Raw genomic sequence first — 12,120 nt, 5'->3', positions numbered from 1 at the left:
AGGAAAGTGGGCCTGTGCGGTGTCAAGGACATACCGAGCCAGCTGGCTTAGCAAAAGGGCCGTTTCCGATCCAAGGCTCCTTGGAGGTCAAGGTCTCCAGCCGGGTGGGCGGTCAGATTTCCCGCTCTGAGCACGTGACCGAGCTGACTCCGCTGGTTTGTTTCGCCTTCCCCAAGGCCCCTTCCCCCGCCCCTTCGGTGACACATCGCCAATGGCTGGGAAGGGACTGGGCGGTTACGGTGGGCGGAGCTGCTGCAGAGGAATGCGACTCGAGTCCCGCACCACATCCGCGTGGAGCGGACTCAGCCCGGGTCCCAGCGAGCGAGGGGCGGCCGGCAGAGGCGGCGGACGTGCCCTGCGTGAGTGCGCCGAGTGCGTGGCGGCGGCGCAAGCGCGGAGCGAGTGGGCGGTGTGGCTGGGACTGGGTCCACGTGCATCCCTGACAGCGACCCCCGCGGCTCCATGACCCGAGGTCGCCCGGCATCCGTGCCCCTCCCCAAGCGGCTGGCCCCGTTCGCCTGTCCCGGAGCCCCCGCAGCCTCGGCCTGCGGCCCCGCATTGCCATGGTGACTGTGGGCAACTACTGTGAGGCCGAAGGGCCCGCGGGTCCGGCCTGGGCGCAGGGTGGCCTGAGCCCCTGCTTCTTCTTCACCCTCACGCCCTCGGTGCTGACGGCCCTGGGGACTCTGGCCTTGGTGCTGGCCCTTCCCTGCAAGCGGCGGGAGCGGCCAGCAGTCGCCGATGCGCTGTCTTGGGGGGCCGGTCCTCGTGTCGCTCCCTACGTGCTGCAACTGCTTCTGGCCACACTTCAGGTGGCCTTGCCCCTGGCCAGCCTGGTTGGTCGAGTGGGCACTGCGCGGGGGGCCCCGCTGCCAGGTTACCTGCTGCTGGCTTCCATACTGGGCACCCTGGCCGGCGCCTGTGGCTTGGCACTGCTCGTTGTGGAACGGAGCCAGGCGCGGCAGAAGCTAGCAATGGGCGCCTGGATCAAATTCAGTCACAGCCCCGGTCTCCTGCTCCTCTGGACTGTGGCTTTTGCAGCCGAGAACTTGGCCCTGGTGTCTTGGAACAGCCCACAGTGGTGGTGGGCAAGGGCGGACTTGGGCCAGCAGGTGAGGGGGCTCATGGGAGAGTGGAAGCATGGGTGGCAGGGCTTGGGAAGAAGAATGTCATACTGGCTCCACGCTTTGGGGTGACTCTTAAGGGAAGAGGGAGGGGCTGACGCTGGCTGGAAGCTGATAGCCAGCTGGTAGGGCGTGTCCGTGCTGAGTCATTGTGGAATTTTCTTCCCAGCCCATTAGATGCTGGGCCCCGAGGAGGAACCAGGGTGCGCGCCCATGGTCCAATCCCCAACCCTGTTATTAGTAGTAACAATGGGATTTGGCCCTGTTTGATACTCCTCACATGTTTCATTCTAGGTACAGTTTAGCCTGTGGGTGCTGCGCTATGTGGTCTCTGGAGGGCTTTTTGTCCTGGGGCTCTGGGCTCCCGGACTTCGTCCCCAGTCCTACACATTTCGGGTCAATGAAGACGATCAGGATGTAGAAAGGAGCCAGGTACACCTCAACTTCTGAACCTTAGGGTCTGTCTTAACTTCATTTCCTGGCATCATTTTTTCCTACCATAATAAACTGTTTCTTACCCAAACCTCACATTGTGCCCTGTTAGCCTTTCTGATCCCATCAGGGCTTACTTGTGGTCTAAAATGCCTGGGGTCTGCACTCCCTTACATTTTTCCCAGAAGGTTTCTGGCTAGTGCACTTCTTTATGATTTCTAAGCTTCCCTCTATGTGTTTCACCATCCTAGGTTCAGTCAACAGAGGGGCCACCAGCATCTACCTGGCGAGACTTTGGCAGGAAGCTCCGGCTACTGAGTGGCTACCTGTGGCCTCGGGGAAATCCAGCTCTGCAACTTGTTGTGGTCATCTGCCTGGGGCTCATGGGGTTGGACCGGGGACTGAATGTGTTGGTGCCCATCTTCTATAGGGATATAGGTGAGGGAGAGGGGTGCCAGCTTAGCACTCTGGTCCTTCATTGGACTGGTTAGGGGTGGGGGGCGGTCAACCCAAGGCACTGCGACAGAGTTGAGAGCTGGGTGGTCAGAAAAAAGCTATGGCTGGTGCCTGGAGCAGTCTCTTCTGAAGAGGGGACTAGGGGGCCATAAGTGGGCTTAGACTCATTTTCTCCATAGTAAACTTGCTGACTGAGAAGGCACCTTGGCACTCCCTGGCCTGGACTGTTACCACCTATGTCTTCCTCAAGTTCCTCCAGGGCGGTGGCACTGGCAGTACAGGTATGGGGGACTCTCACCCTGGTTGGTACTGGCCTCTCCCTCTCCTCCCCATAGTTCCCTCCCACAGGCATTCCTCCCCTGGACTCTTTGGTGCTTTCTGACCTTTCACATCTGGGTGCTGGGCTGATGTCAATTGTCCCCTTAGCCCTACTGAATCCTCCTCAGGCTTTGTGAGCAACCTTCGCACATTCCTGTGGATCAGGGTGCAGCAGTTCACATCTCGGGGGATGGAGCTGCGCCTCTTCTCCCACCTGCATGAGCTCTCATTGCGCTGGCACCTGGGGCGCAGAACAGGGGAGGTGCTGCGAGTCGTTGACCGGGGCACAGCCAGTGTCACTGGGCTGCTCAGGTACCAAGCCCATGGAAAGGAGTGTGAGGGGGTGGGACAGGAAAAGCAGGGGGGCCTGAGAACTGACCCAGCTTGGGGAGCTGCCCCTTCTCCCTCTTTCTTTTTCTAATAAGGTTAATGTACATATGCTCTGTAATAACTTAAAGTAGATTGCGAGCATATCTCTTTTGAATTCTCACTTCTTCAGAGGTTTCCACTGCATTTAGTATGCTGAGTTCTGCTTCTTGGCATTTTTACATGTATATGTGCAGACTCCCAGAACTAAAGTGGTATTGTGAAGGTTTTTCCTAAAACAGGCACAATATAGGGGTCATCCTCAGAGTTGCTTTTTTTTTTTTTTTTTTTTTTTTTACTTTTTAAATGTATTTTTTATTGACTTCAGAGAGGAAGGGAGAGGGAGAGAGAGATGGAAACATCAATGAGAGAGAATCATTGATTGGCTTCCTCCTGCACGCCCCCTACTTGGGATTAAGCCCACAACTTGGGCATGTGTCCTTGACTGGAATCGAACCCAGGACCCTTCAGTCCTCAGGTGACACTCTGTCCACTGAGCCAGACCACTAGGGCCTCACAGTTGATTAACAAAATGTTACAGAGATGTATTCTCATTGGAGCATGAAGATCTCCCTCTTTCATTATGATAGACCCAGAGCATTCTGTAGTTTGGGCATGCTGTGTTTACTTTAGCCATCCACCTCCTGAGGGGCATTTAGCTTGATTGCAGTCTGTTGCTGTTGAAAACAAAAAACCACACTGAAACTGCTAGAGGTAGAGTTGCTGGCTCTGAGCCCATATACTTTTCTTTGTCACTTGACTTCCCCTCCCAGCTACCTGATATTCAACGTTCTCCCCACACTGGCTGACATCATCATTGGCATCATCTACTTCAGCATGTTCTTCAACGCCTGGTTTGGCCTCATCGTGTTCCTGTGCATGAGTCTTTACCTCAGTGCGTGCTGCTTGGTGAAACCAGCTCCCTGAACTCTCCAAGGACTCCCTTGAGCATGAGCTCTGATCCCACTTGGGTGACCCAGTTTGGAAGACTATAGATTAGTGGACTTGAATAGTCTCCTCAGCTCCCCAATAATGGTGGATGGGCATACTCCTCTGCCATGGAAACGTTAGCTTAACCTGTGTGGAGGGCCAGGGCATCGTGGTCACATTAGGTCCCGTGTGGATACGAGTCAAGGAGAAAGCTCCCTATGTCACAGATGCAGCTTGCCTTGATTTGCTCATCAAAAGCATCTTCACAGATGAGGCTTTGTACAGGCTGCAAAGATATCTTGGACACAGCCTCTTCCCTCGGGGAGCTTAGGATGTTCTCTCTTCAGAACCTGGGTCCCTGGGCTGTGACGTAGGGTTAGTGTGTAGTAGGCATCAGACATACACATGTGGTTTCTGCTGTTGAAAATGTTGTCTTGATCTCTTCTCCTTTTCCCTCCTCCTTTCATGCTGTAGCCCTAACCATTGTGGTCACTGAGTGGAGGACAAAGTTTCGACGTGATATGAACACACAGGAAAATGCTACCCGGGCACGAGCCGTGGACTCTTTGCTAAACTTTGAAACGGTAACAGAGGCCTTAGTGGCAGTGGTGTGAAGCATGGAAATATGGAGGTTTGTGCCTGGGACCACCGAGGCTGCTGAGGAGCTGGGGGGTGCAAGATGTGCTATTTAAAATTAGGAATGAGGGATTGGGGATCTGGAAGCAGTGATCCAGGTGCTGAATGCTGCAGCCATGTCTAATGGTGCTTTGAATTCATCAGGTGAAGTATTACAATGCAGAAGGTTATGAAGTGGAACGTTATCGAGAAGCCATCATTAAATATCAGGTGAGCACGCTAGTTTGAGGCCTACTGACAGCAATGGCCTGGCCTTGTGGCATTACCAGAGCCAAAACGAATAAAATTTGGGCTGTGAGGTTGAAGGTGCCTGGGCCCAGGTTTGGATTTGGTGAGGGTCAGCACATATGTGACACTCCTCTCTCCCATGTTATTTCCACAGGGTTTGGAGTGGAAGTCAAGCGCGTCACTGGTTTTACTAAATCAGACTCAGAACCTGGTGATTGGACTTGGGCTGCTTGCTGGCTCGCTGCTTTGCGCATACTTTGTCAGTGAGCAGAAGCTACAGGTGAGGGAACTGTGCTGGGGACAGGGAAGAGGGGGCCTGGGGTCTGTGTCTGGGCACCAGGCTCCTGGGTGGGAAGCAGAGAGATGACAGGACGTGGGCAGGGTGATGACCTGAAGGCCTCTGGTGGATGATCCTCTTCCCTGGATCTCCGCAGGTCGGGGACTTTGTGCTTTTTGGCACCTACATCATCCAGCTGTACATGCCCCTCAACTGGTTTGGCACCTACTACAGGTAACCTGATCCCTGGCCCTCACCTGGGCAGTGCATTATTTCCCCAGCTCCCCAGAGGAGCTCCAACCATTACCTGCTTGCAGGATGATCCAGACCAACTTTATTGACATGGAGAACATGTTTGACCTGCTGAAGGAGGAGACAGAAGTGAGTGAAGAGAGAGGAGTGGGGCTTGGGGGAGTGAGAGCCGCGTGGTATTTCTGGTGTCTGGAGAATACCAGACCTGTAACAGCGCCACGCCTTGGTGACACTCCCAGGTGAAGGACCTTGCTGGAGCAGGGCCCCTTTGCTTCCAGAGGGGCCAGATTGAGTTTGAGAATGTGCACTTCAGCTACGCTGATGGGTGAGCCCCTCCCCTTTTGCCGTCCCTGGACCCTTTCCCACTGTCTACTTACTGCCTTCCTGTCCCTCATCCCTGCTTCTTGGGAAGAGAGCCCACACAGGGGAGGGTCAGGGCCGAGTAGTAGCTCTGGTGATGGAAGGGGGCACGGGGAGTGCAGCAGGCCTGCTGACCATACCCGCTCTTCTTGCAGGCGGGAGACCCTGCAGGATGTGTCCTTCACTGTGATGCCTGGGCAGACCCTGGCCCTGGTAAGAGGAAACCCAGCCACTTGGCCCAGCCTTCTCCATCTTCCCTTATTCCAGTGCCCATGGTAGCTTGTCACCCAGGCTGGGAGTTAGAGAGCCCTGTCATGTGTGGTCACATGTGAATGTGGCAGCCTCCATGGACATCGGTGCCCTCTTGGAGAAAAAGCCTTAAAAGCCAACAGGCCTAAGAATGTGTTTCCCTTACAACAGGTGGGCCCATCTGGAGCAGGGAAGAGCACAATTTTGCGTCTGCTCTTTCGCTTCTATGACATCAGCTCTGGCTGCATCCGAATAGATGGTCAGGACATTTCACAGGTGAGGTTGTTTGGGAGGAAGCTGTCATTGTGTGTAAAAGAATGGTAACTGCTGAGCATCCAGGGAGAGGAGGAGACCTCACCTCTTCAAAAAGCTGGGGCAGGAGACCTTAGCCTTTCTAGCACCATCTTACCTACACTAGAAAGAGTCATGTATGGTGCTGTACACGGTACAAAGATCAGCAGCAGTCTAGGGAAGCAGGGAGAGAATGGGACTTTTCTCTTTAGCGATGGGGAAACAGACTCAGAGAGATTGAGTGACTTGTCCACACAGCTAGGGCTTGGGGTGGTGGTAGCAGGAATTTTACCCAGGGCCTCTCATCCCATGTACTTTCCGCCAGCCCATCCTTCCTCCTAGGCCTGGGGGGGATCTCACAGGCCAGGAATATGGTCTCTTGGCCCCAGGTGACCCAGATCTCCCTCCGGTCTCACATTGGAGTTGTGCCCCAGGACACCGTCCTCTTCAATGACACCATTGCCAACAATATTCGCTATGGCCGCATCACAGCTGGGAATGATGAGGTGCAGGCTGCTGCCAAGGCTGCAGGCATCCATGATGCCATTGTGACTTTCCCCGAGGGTGAGCTTCCCTGGCCCTGTTTTGCCCTGGGCTGTTACTCCCTGTGTCCTCTGTTCCATCCCTTCCTTGCCTCATCTGAACACAGAAACCAAGTTTATCATGTGTGACCTGAGAGAGGTGGGCAATATCCACAGGGTACGAGACGCAGGTGGGCGAGCGGGGACTGAAGCTCAGCGGTGGGGAGAAGCAGCGTGTGGCCATTGCCCGCACCATTCTCAAGGCCCCCAACATCATTCTGCTGGATGAGGTGAGGGTCCTGGGCAGCCTTCACCCCCCCCCCCCCGCCCTGCCTGTGCCCATGCCATTCCTGCGGGGCACTGTTTTCCAGGAATCCGTGTTCACAAAACACCTTACAGTTCTCAAGTGCAAACAAGGTTCTTTTTGATACCTGAGACCTTGGCCAGCAGCTTGCTGGGAATTTGGGTGGCAAGGGCAGTTTTACCCAGACCCTCTCTGTAGGCAACATCAGCTTTGGATACATCTAATGAGAGGGCCATCCAGTCTTCTCTGGCCAAAGTCTGCGCCAACCGCACCACCATTGTAGTGGCACACAGGTACAGGACCGGGGCAGCAGGCAGCGGGGCCACTTTTGGGGGTGCGGTGGGTAACTGGTCTCTTGACTTCTCAGGCTCTCAACTGTGGCCAATGCTGACCAGATCCTCGTCATCAAGGATGGCTGCATTGTGGAGAGAGGACGGTAAGGGGCACAGCAGGATGAACAGGCTGGGCCTCAGAGAGGAGCTCTTGCTCTCCAAATCCGTTATCTCTGTGGGCTGGTGGCGAGGACTCTTGTGGTGAAACTGATAGCTGGGACTTACACTCTCCTTCTTGCTCCAGGCACGAGGCTCTGTTGTCCCGAGGCGGGATGTATGCGGACATGTGGCGGTTACAGCAGCAGGGACAGGATGAAATCCCTGAAGATACCAAACCCCAGTCTAAGGCATGGTGACCAAAGTTGTGGCTACTTCCTTCCCAAAGGGTCACTGAAAGGGAATAAGATGTACCCTTCTTCCATGGCATATTTTACCCTGGTCTTGGGGTGCTGTGCTAGCCAAAGTGGGAAAGGGACCTTTCAGTAAAGCAATTTTTGGGGAAATAAAAGTGTGGACTGTGCTAGGACCACTGTGACTTCATGATGTGGCACACTGCAGTAGGCCTCTACTCTTAGATTCGGTGAGCATTCTTGACAGGACTCCACTGGTTTTGGTTGGAAAAGAAAAAGAAACACACCACTTGGATGTGCTATTAACTACCAATATCCTTTATTCCTCCCAGGACCCTCCCTGTCCCCACGCGTGCAGGCAGCCCCAGTGTCAGGGGGATGACATGATGCAGGGAGTTGAGTGGGGCCTGGCCAGCATCCCCGAGGGCCCAACCAGGGAACAGTTCACAGCTGCTATCTCCCACGTAGCTGGAGGGCCAGCAGGGCCTTCTATAGACTGAGTTCCACAGTTGTTTCTCTTGATACTCCCTGGAAACAGCCTTTGCGTCATTCCTCGTCTTCACTCCAGGCTGCTCTTGGCCTCCTCTCCCTGTGGACCTTAGAGATGTGAGGGCCACAGTCCTCCTCAGCTAAGCCTCCCTCCCCAAGCCCAAGGCCCTAGCACAGGCTGCAGTTGGACGGCTTCAGGCTGCGGCTTTGGGCCTGGAGCAAGGAGAGGGGGAGGGGAAGACAGGGTGTGATGTCATGGAAATGAGGGGGCAGTCCTCACTTCCAAGCTCAGCATGGGCCGGAGTCATACTGAAAACAAAAAGATAACTACCATTCCAAAACTTTCAACCACTTGGAAGAACCCCCAAAACTCCTTACTCCCAGTGCAGGACCCATCTCTACCCCATCCTCATACCTGCTGCCGCTGGTACTCTGCCTCACTGGCTGACAATGCTTGTGCTAAAGCTAAGTCTTCTTCCTCCTGAGAACTGGGAGAGAGGAGCAGCTTAAGTTGGATGACAATAATATCTAAAATATAAGCATCTGATCTGTTAGGCACCATTGTGTTGAACACTTTTGAGTATTATCTCAATTTCTATACAACCCTACAATGTAGGTATTAGTATGATCCCATTTTATAGAGGAAATTAAGACCCTAATGTGTTAAAAAAAAAAAACTTGTCAAACGTAATATAGTTAGTAAGCTTAATTTTGGGCTCAAGTACCTAACTATTACCTTTTTATTCTTTTAATATATTTTTATTGCTTTCAGAGAGGAAGGGAGAGGGAGAAAGAGATAGAAAAATCAATTATGAGAGAATCATTGATTAGTTGCCTCCTGCACACTCCCCAACTGGGGATCAAGCCCAGAACCTGGACATGTTCCCTGACTGGGAATCAAACAGTGACCTCCTGGTTCATAGGTCAATGCTCAACCACTGAGCCATGCTGGCCAGGCCTAACTATTATCTTGCAACAGACCAGAGTGTTCCCACCTATCTCTTTCCCACATCCCATCCTCTTTCACCAGAGAGTAGGTACCTTGGGACCTGGGGTTTCGTCTCTGCCAGGGACAATTCCAGGGCTCGCTGCAGAGCCTCATCCTCACTCTGCAAAAAAAGAGAAACAAGACCAGTTGCCTTGGACTTTACTCTGTGTGGGTTTGCTTCTGTCCGTTCAACCTCTGCTCAACTCACCAAGCCATTCTGCAAAGCAATCACTGGAGGGGCAGTCCATGATGGAGACTGGGCTGTGGCTCTAAGGCAGACATTCAGGAGGCAGAGGTCAAAAAAAGAAAGAAAGAAAGAAAGAAAAATAAAAGAGGTAGAGGTCAGAGACAAAGGAGGAAAAGGGAGAGAAGAAATGGGGAGGCCTACCTGCTGGGAGAGGTAGATGAAGGCAAGGTCTGACTTGGGCTGGGGACGGTGCTTGTAGAAGAAGCTAGACCTTGTGTTCTGGAGATGGCAGCAAGTCTGTAGGGAAGAGACATTCTTGGCATGTGTCCTAGAGTAGTCAGCTCCTCCCAGGCCTTACCAGGGAACTCAGGAGGGAGTTCCTCCAAACAGTCTGGAAAAATATGCACTTGAAAAGAAAGTTAAGACTCCCTAGTCAAAGAGGACAGGGTTCAAACTTCCCAGCTTGTAGTTATAAAGACTGAGTCAGTTCAGAAGGATGGAACGGTCCCATAGGTTAAGTAGAAGACTTGGCTGCAATTACCCTGCCAGGCTGGTTGGGTGCCCCTTCCCAGAGCAATCATGGTCCAGTGGGTGACGATGCTTGATGCAGAAGTTTCGGCCACAGCGTTCACAGGTCAGTTTCATCATTTCCCGCTGCCGGCAGCCAGAGCGTTCACACTTATTGGTGAAGATCTGAGGTGGAGTTGGGAAGGTTTGTCTCTGCTGAAACTGACCCCCTTTTCCAACCCAGTAAGAATAGTTGTTCAGGTGTCCAGGCATCCATAAGCCCAGCTGGGTCATGGCCAACCCCTCCAATGCTTACCTTACGTTTTTGCTGTGCTGGATCCGAGCGACAGTCTCGGTCAATGTGCTCCCCGACAGCGCGGTCAGGGGGCTCCCCTCTGGCCACAGGCACAGGCACATTACAGAGTGGGCAGACAGGTACTTGGATATCCTATAGTTAAGGAACAGAGCTCAGTCTGTGACCCACTCCCGCTTCAACCAAATCTCTGGTCCTGAAAGAAACTCAGACAATAAAGGAGAGGAAGCAGGAGGCAGAAGAATTGGAGGGATTCCGCATGCATCCTCTATCACCCTCAGACTGCATGCATCCTCCATCACCCTCACCTTTTGGTAAGCAGATCCACAGTGATGCTGAGCATAGGCCACATGGTCTGCACAGAAGATGCCCGAGCAGGCGTCGCACTTGAGCGGCAGAAAATCTGCAGGGAATATGTCAGACTGCAGGTCCAGCGGGACCCTGACATCGTTCCGGGTCGCTCAAGCCTTCCACTCCGAGGAAGGAAAACACCACCTTGTTTGCAACAAACCACCCGGCTCTAGTCCACTCTCCTTAGCCACGCCCCCTTTGACACCGTCCCCACTTCGAGCTCGCCCCTCCCGGCATTCCCAGCCCCGGGAGCCCACCCTTCGTCTCGTCTGCAGCTCCAAGCCCCTCTCCACCCGGTCCCACCCCCTCGCGCTCCGCCCTCACCCAAGCGCTGACAGCTCGGCTCGGAACAGTGCGCCCCGAGATCCGGAAACTCCATCGCTGGGCCGGGCGAGGCCTGCTGGGAGAAGAAGAAGCGATGCTGAGCATCTCTAGGGCTCCCGCTCCGGGTCCGGACTCTGGGGGGGCTCCCTGCCCCTCCCCATCCTCTCCCCCGCCCAGCCGTGTTACCGGAGCCTCTGCGCCTCCCGGTCCAAAGGTCCCACTCCTCCCCCAGCGCGCACGGGCGCACTGACGTCATCGCGCAGGGCGGCACATCTCGCGCAGTCGCAGGGCGGTCGAGCGGGCCGAGCCCCGCCCGTGAGTGGGAGGGGGTCGCAGACTGAGCTCTGTTCCTCGGCTGTAGGATATCCAAGCACCTGTCGCCCACCCTGTAATGTGCCGGTGCCGGGCTAGGGACTGGGTTGGTCCTGCGCCGGGACTTAGCTCCGCGTAGGGCGAAAGGACCCGCGAAGCCGAGCACAGGTGATTTGTTGGGGAAGGAGGATTGGGGTGGATTGGGATCTTTCACAAGACGGTCCTTCGCCCACTTCTCACTCTACACCTGGCCATTTCATTCACGGCCACGGCTGCACTTACTCTCCACCAGCTGACTCCCATATTTCCGTAAAGTACGGATTTCTCCCCAGAGCTGCAGATCCCTCCTCCAGGCTTCTCTCTGACGCCCTTTCTGTAAGGCTCCCCGAACCATCCCCAGTCTGAGCTAAGCACACCGGCTATGTGGCCTCCCCGGGTCTGTTCCAGCATCCGTGTCATCTTATTGTAATCGGCTGTTTACACACACAAATATACCGGGAAGTCAGGAAACACGCTTCCCTGGTTCTGTTAGGTTCCTGGCACCCAGCGCGGTGCCTTGAGCTGTGTGACTTCTGTGTGAATGCGAATTACTCACAGAGCTGGTTTTAAATGTAGATTCCTGGGTCCCGGATCTTCTGATTCTGGAGGAAGCACCCAAGCACACAGATGATCCATGTACAACACACTTTGAAAAACGTGAGACTTGAATATTCCGAGTGCATATTAAATATTTCTGGAATGAGGCATGGGAGTCACCGGACTGGTGTTCTGCTTTTCCTCCGGCAGCTTCCAGCTTCAGCACATTTTGCTTCTCACGTGCCTCTCTGGCCCCTCATGACTGGGAATGGTCGCACCCTTCAATTTATCTTCCCATAAATTTGACCATGAGAGCACATAAGCTTAGAGTTGAGCAATGTCCTCCAAAATGGAGGGTTAACCCAGGCCACAACTGGAAATGAGAAGACACTCCCTTCTTATTCTTCCCCTCTCTCCCCCCTCTAACTTTTGGCTCTATTTCACGATGTGTTTGCTTCTTCCCAATCCTTCCACGTGCCTGTCACTGGATGATACATTCAAAGAAAAAGACATACAGGGTAATATGGCAGTACTTTCCAGGGTCTGACAAGTGTTATTCAAGCCAAAACCTAAGGGGTGAGTAGATTTTGGCTAGGTGAATCCAAGAGCGAAAGGAATGTGGTGGAAGGAGATGGCATTCCAGGCAG

The 12,120-nt window shown here is 53.9% G+C and overlaps 2 protein-coding genes across 6 annotated transcripts; one reads left to right on the top strand and one right to left on the bottom strand.

Annotated features, from left to right (window-relative positions):
- The first annotated feature begins 262 nt into the window (after positions 1-262).
- ABCB6 (ATP binding cassette subfamily B member 6 (Langereis blood group)) lies at positions 263-7,602 on the top strand. Its single transcript, XM_059703209.1, has 19 exons — positions 263-1,112; positions 1,419-1,556; positions 1,808-1,994; positions 2,192-2,293; positions 2,459-2,642; positions 3,470-3,591; positions 4,101-4,210; positions 4,407-4,472; positions 4,645-4,770; positions 4,925-5,001; positions 5,085-5,148; positions 5,259-5,344; positions 5,535-5,592; positions 5,800-5,904; positions 6,309-6,483; positions 6,618-6,730; positions 6,943-7,037; positions 7,112-7,180; positions 7,321-7,602. The coding sequence occupies exons 1-19, from the start codon at positions 564-566 to the stop codon at positions 7,430-7,432; spliced, it is 2,538 nt and encodes an 845-aa protein (XP_059559192.1). The 5' UTR covers positions 263-563; the 3' UTR covers positions 7,433-7,602.
- Positions 7,603-7,723: 121 nt separating this feature from the next.
- On the bottom strand, positions 7,724-10,866 carry ZFAND2B (zinc finger AN1-type containing 2B). Of its 5 annotated transcripts, none has more exons than XM_059703233.1 (10): positions 10,772-10,866; positions 10,586-10,661; positions 10,219-10,313; positions 9,914-10,045; positions 9,632-9,783; positions 9,292-9,387; positions 9,112-9,172; positions 8,957-9,024; positions 8,331-8,403; positions 7,724-8,128 (listed from the first exon to the last, which is right to left on the bottom strand). In XM_059703233.1, the coding sequence occupies exons 2-10, from the start codon at positions 10,638-10,640 to the stop codon at positions 8,084-8,086; spliced, it is 777 nt and encodes a 258-aa protein (XP_059559216.1). In that variant the 5' UTR covers positions 10,641-10,661; positions 10,772-10,866; the 3' UTR covers positions 7,724-8,083. The 5 variants fall into 5 exon arrangements, with proteins under 5 accessions (XP_059559216.1, XP_059559215.1, XP_059559218.1 ...); XM_059703232.1 differs by having other exon boundaries at positions 10,586-10,658; XM_059703235.1 differs by having other exon boundaries at positions 7,724-8,015; positions 10,586-10,658.
- Between the last annotated feature and the right edge of the window lie 1,254 nt (positions 10,867-12,120).

The sequence above is a fragment of the Myotis daubentonii genome, chromosome 7 (genome assembly GCF_963259705.1).
Source record: "Myotis daubentonii chromosome 7, mMyoDau2.1, whole genome shotgun sequence".
NCBI lineage: Eukaryota > Metazoa > Chordata > Mammalia > Chiroptera > Vespertilionidae > Myotis > Myotis daubentonii.
This window is presented reverse-complemented; position numbering and strand designations above follow the sequence as displayed.

Bases quoted from the DNA above. Each gene is read 5' to 3' on its own strand.
- ZFAND2B (XM_059703233.1), bottom strand. From the start codon at position 10,640: ATGGAGTTTCCGGATCTCGGGGCGCACTGTTCCGAGCCGAGCTGTCAG. The intron at 10,046-10,218 runs GTGAGGGTGATG...CCTTAACTATAG, and splicing joins GTGGATCTGCTTACCAAAAG to GATATCCAAGTACCTGTCTG. The intron at 8,404-8,956 runs GTACCTACTCTC...CCTCTCTCCCAG, and splicing joins ACGAAACCCCAGGTCCCAAG to TTCTCAGGAGGAAGAAGACT.
- ABCB6 (XM_059703209.1), top strand. From the start codon at position 564: ATGGTGACTGTGGGCAACTACTGTGAGGCCGAAGGGCCCGCGGGTCCG. The intron at 2,294-2,458 runs GTATGGGGGACT...AATCCTCCTCAG, and splicing joins CGGTGGCACTGGCAGTACAG to GCTTTGTGAGCAACCTTCGC. The intron at 4,473-4,644 runs GTGAGCACGCTA...TTATTTCCACAG, and splicing joins AAGCCATCATTAAATATCAG to GGTTTGGAGTGGAAGTCAAG.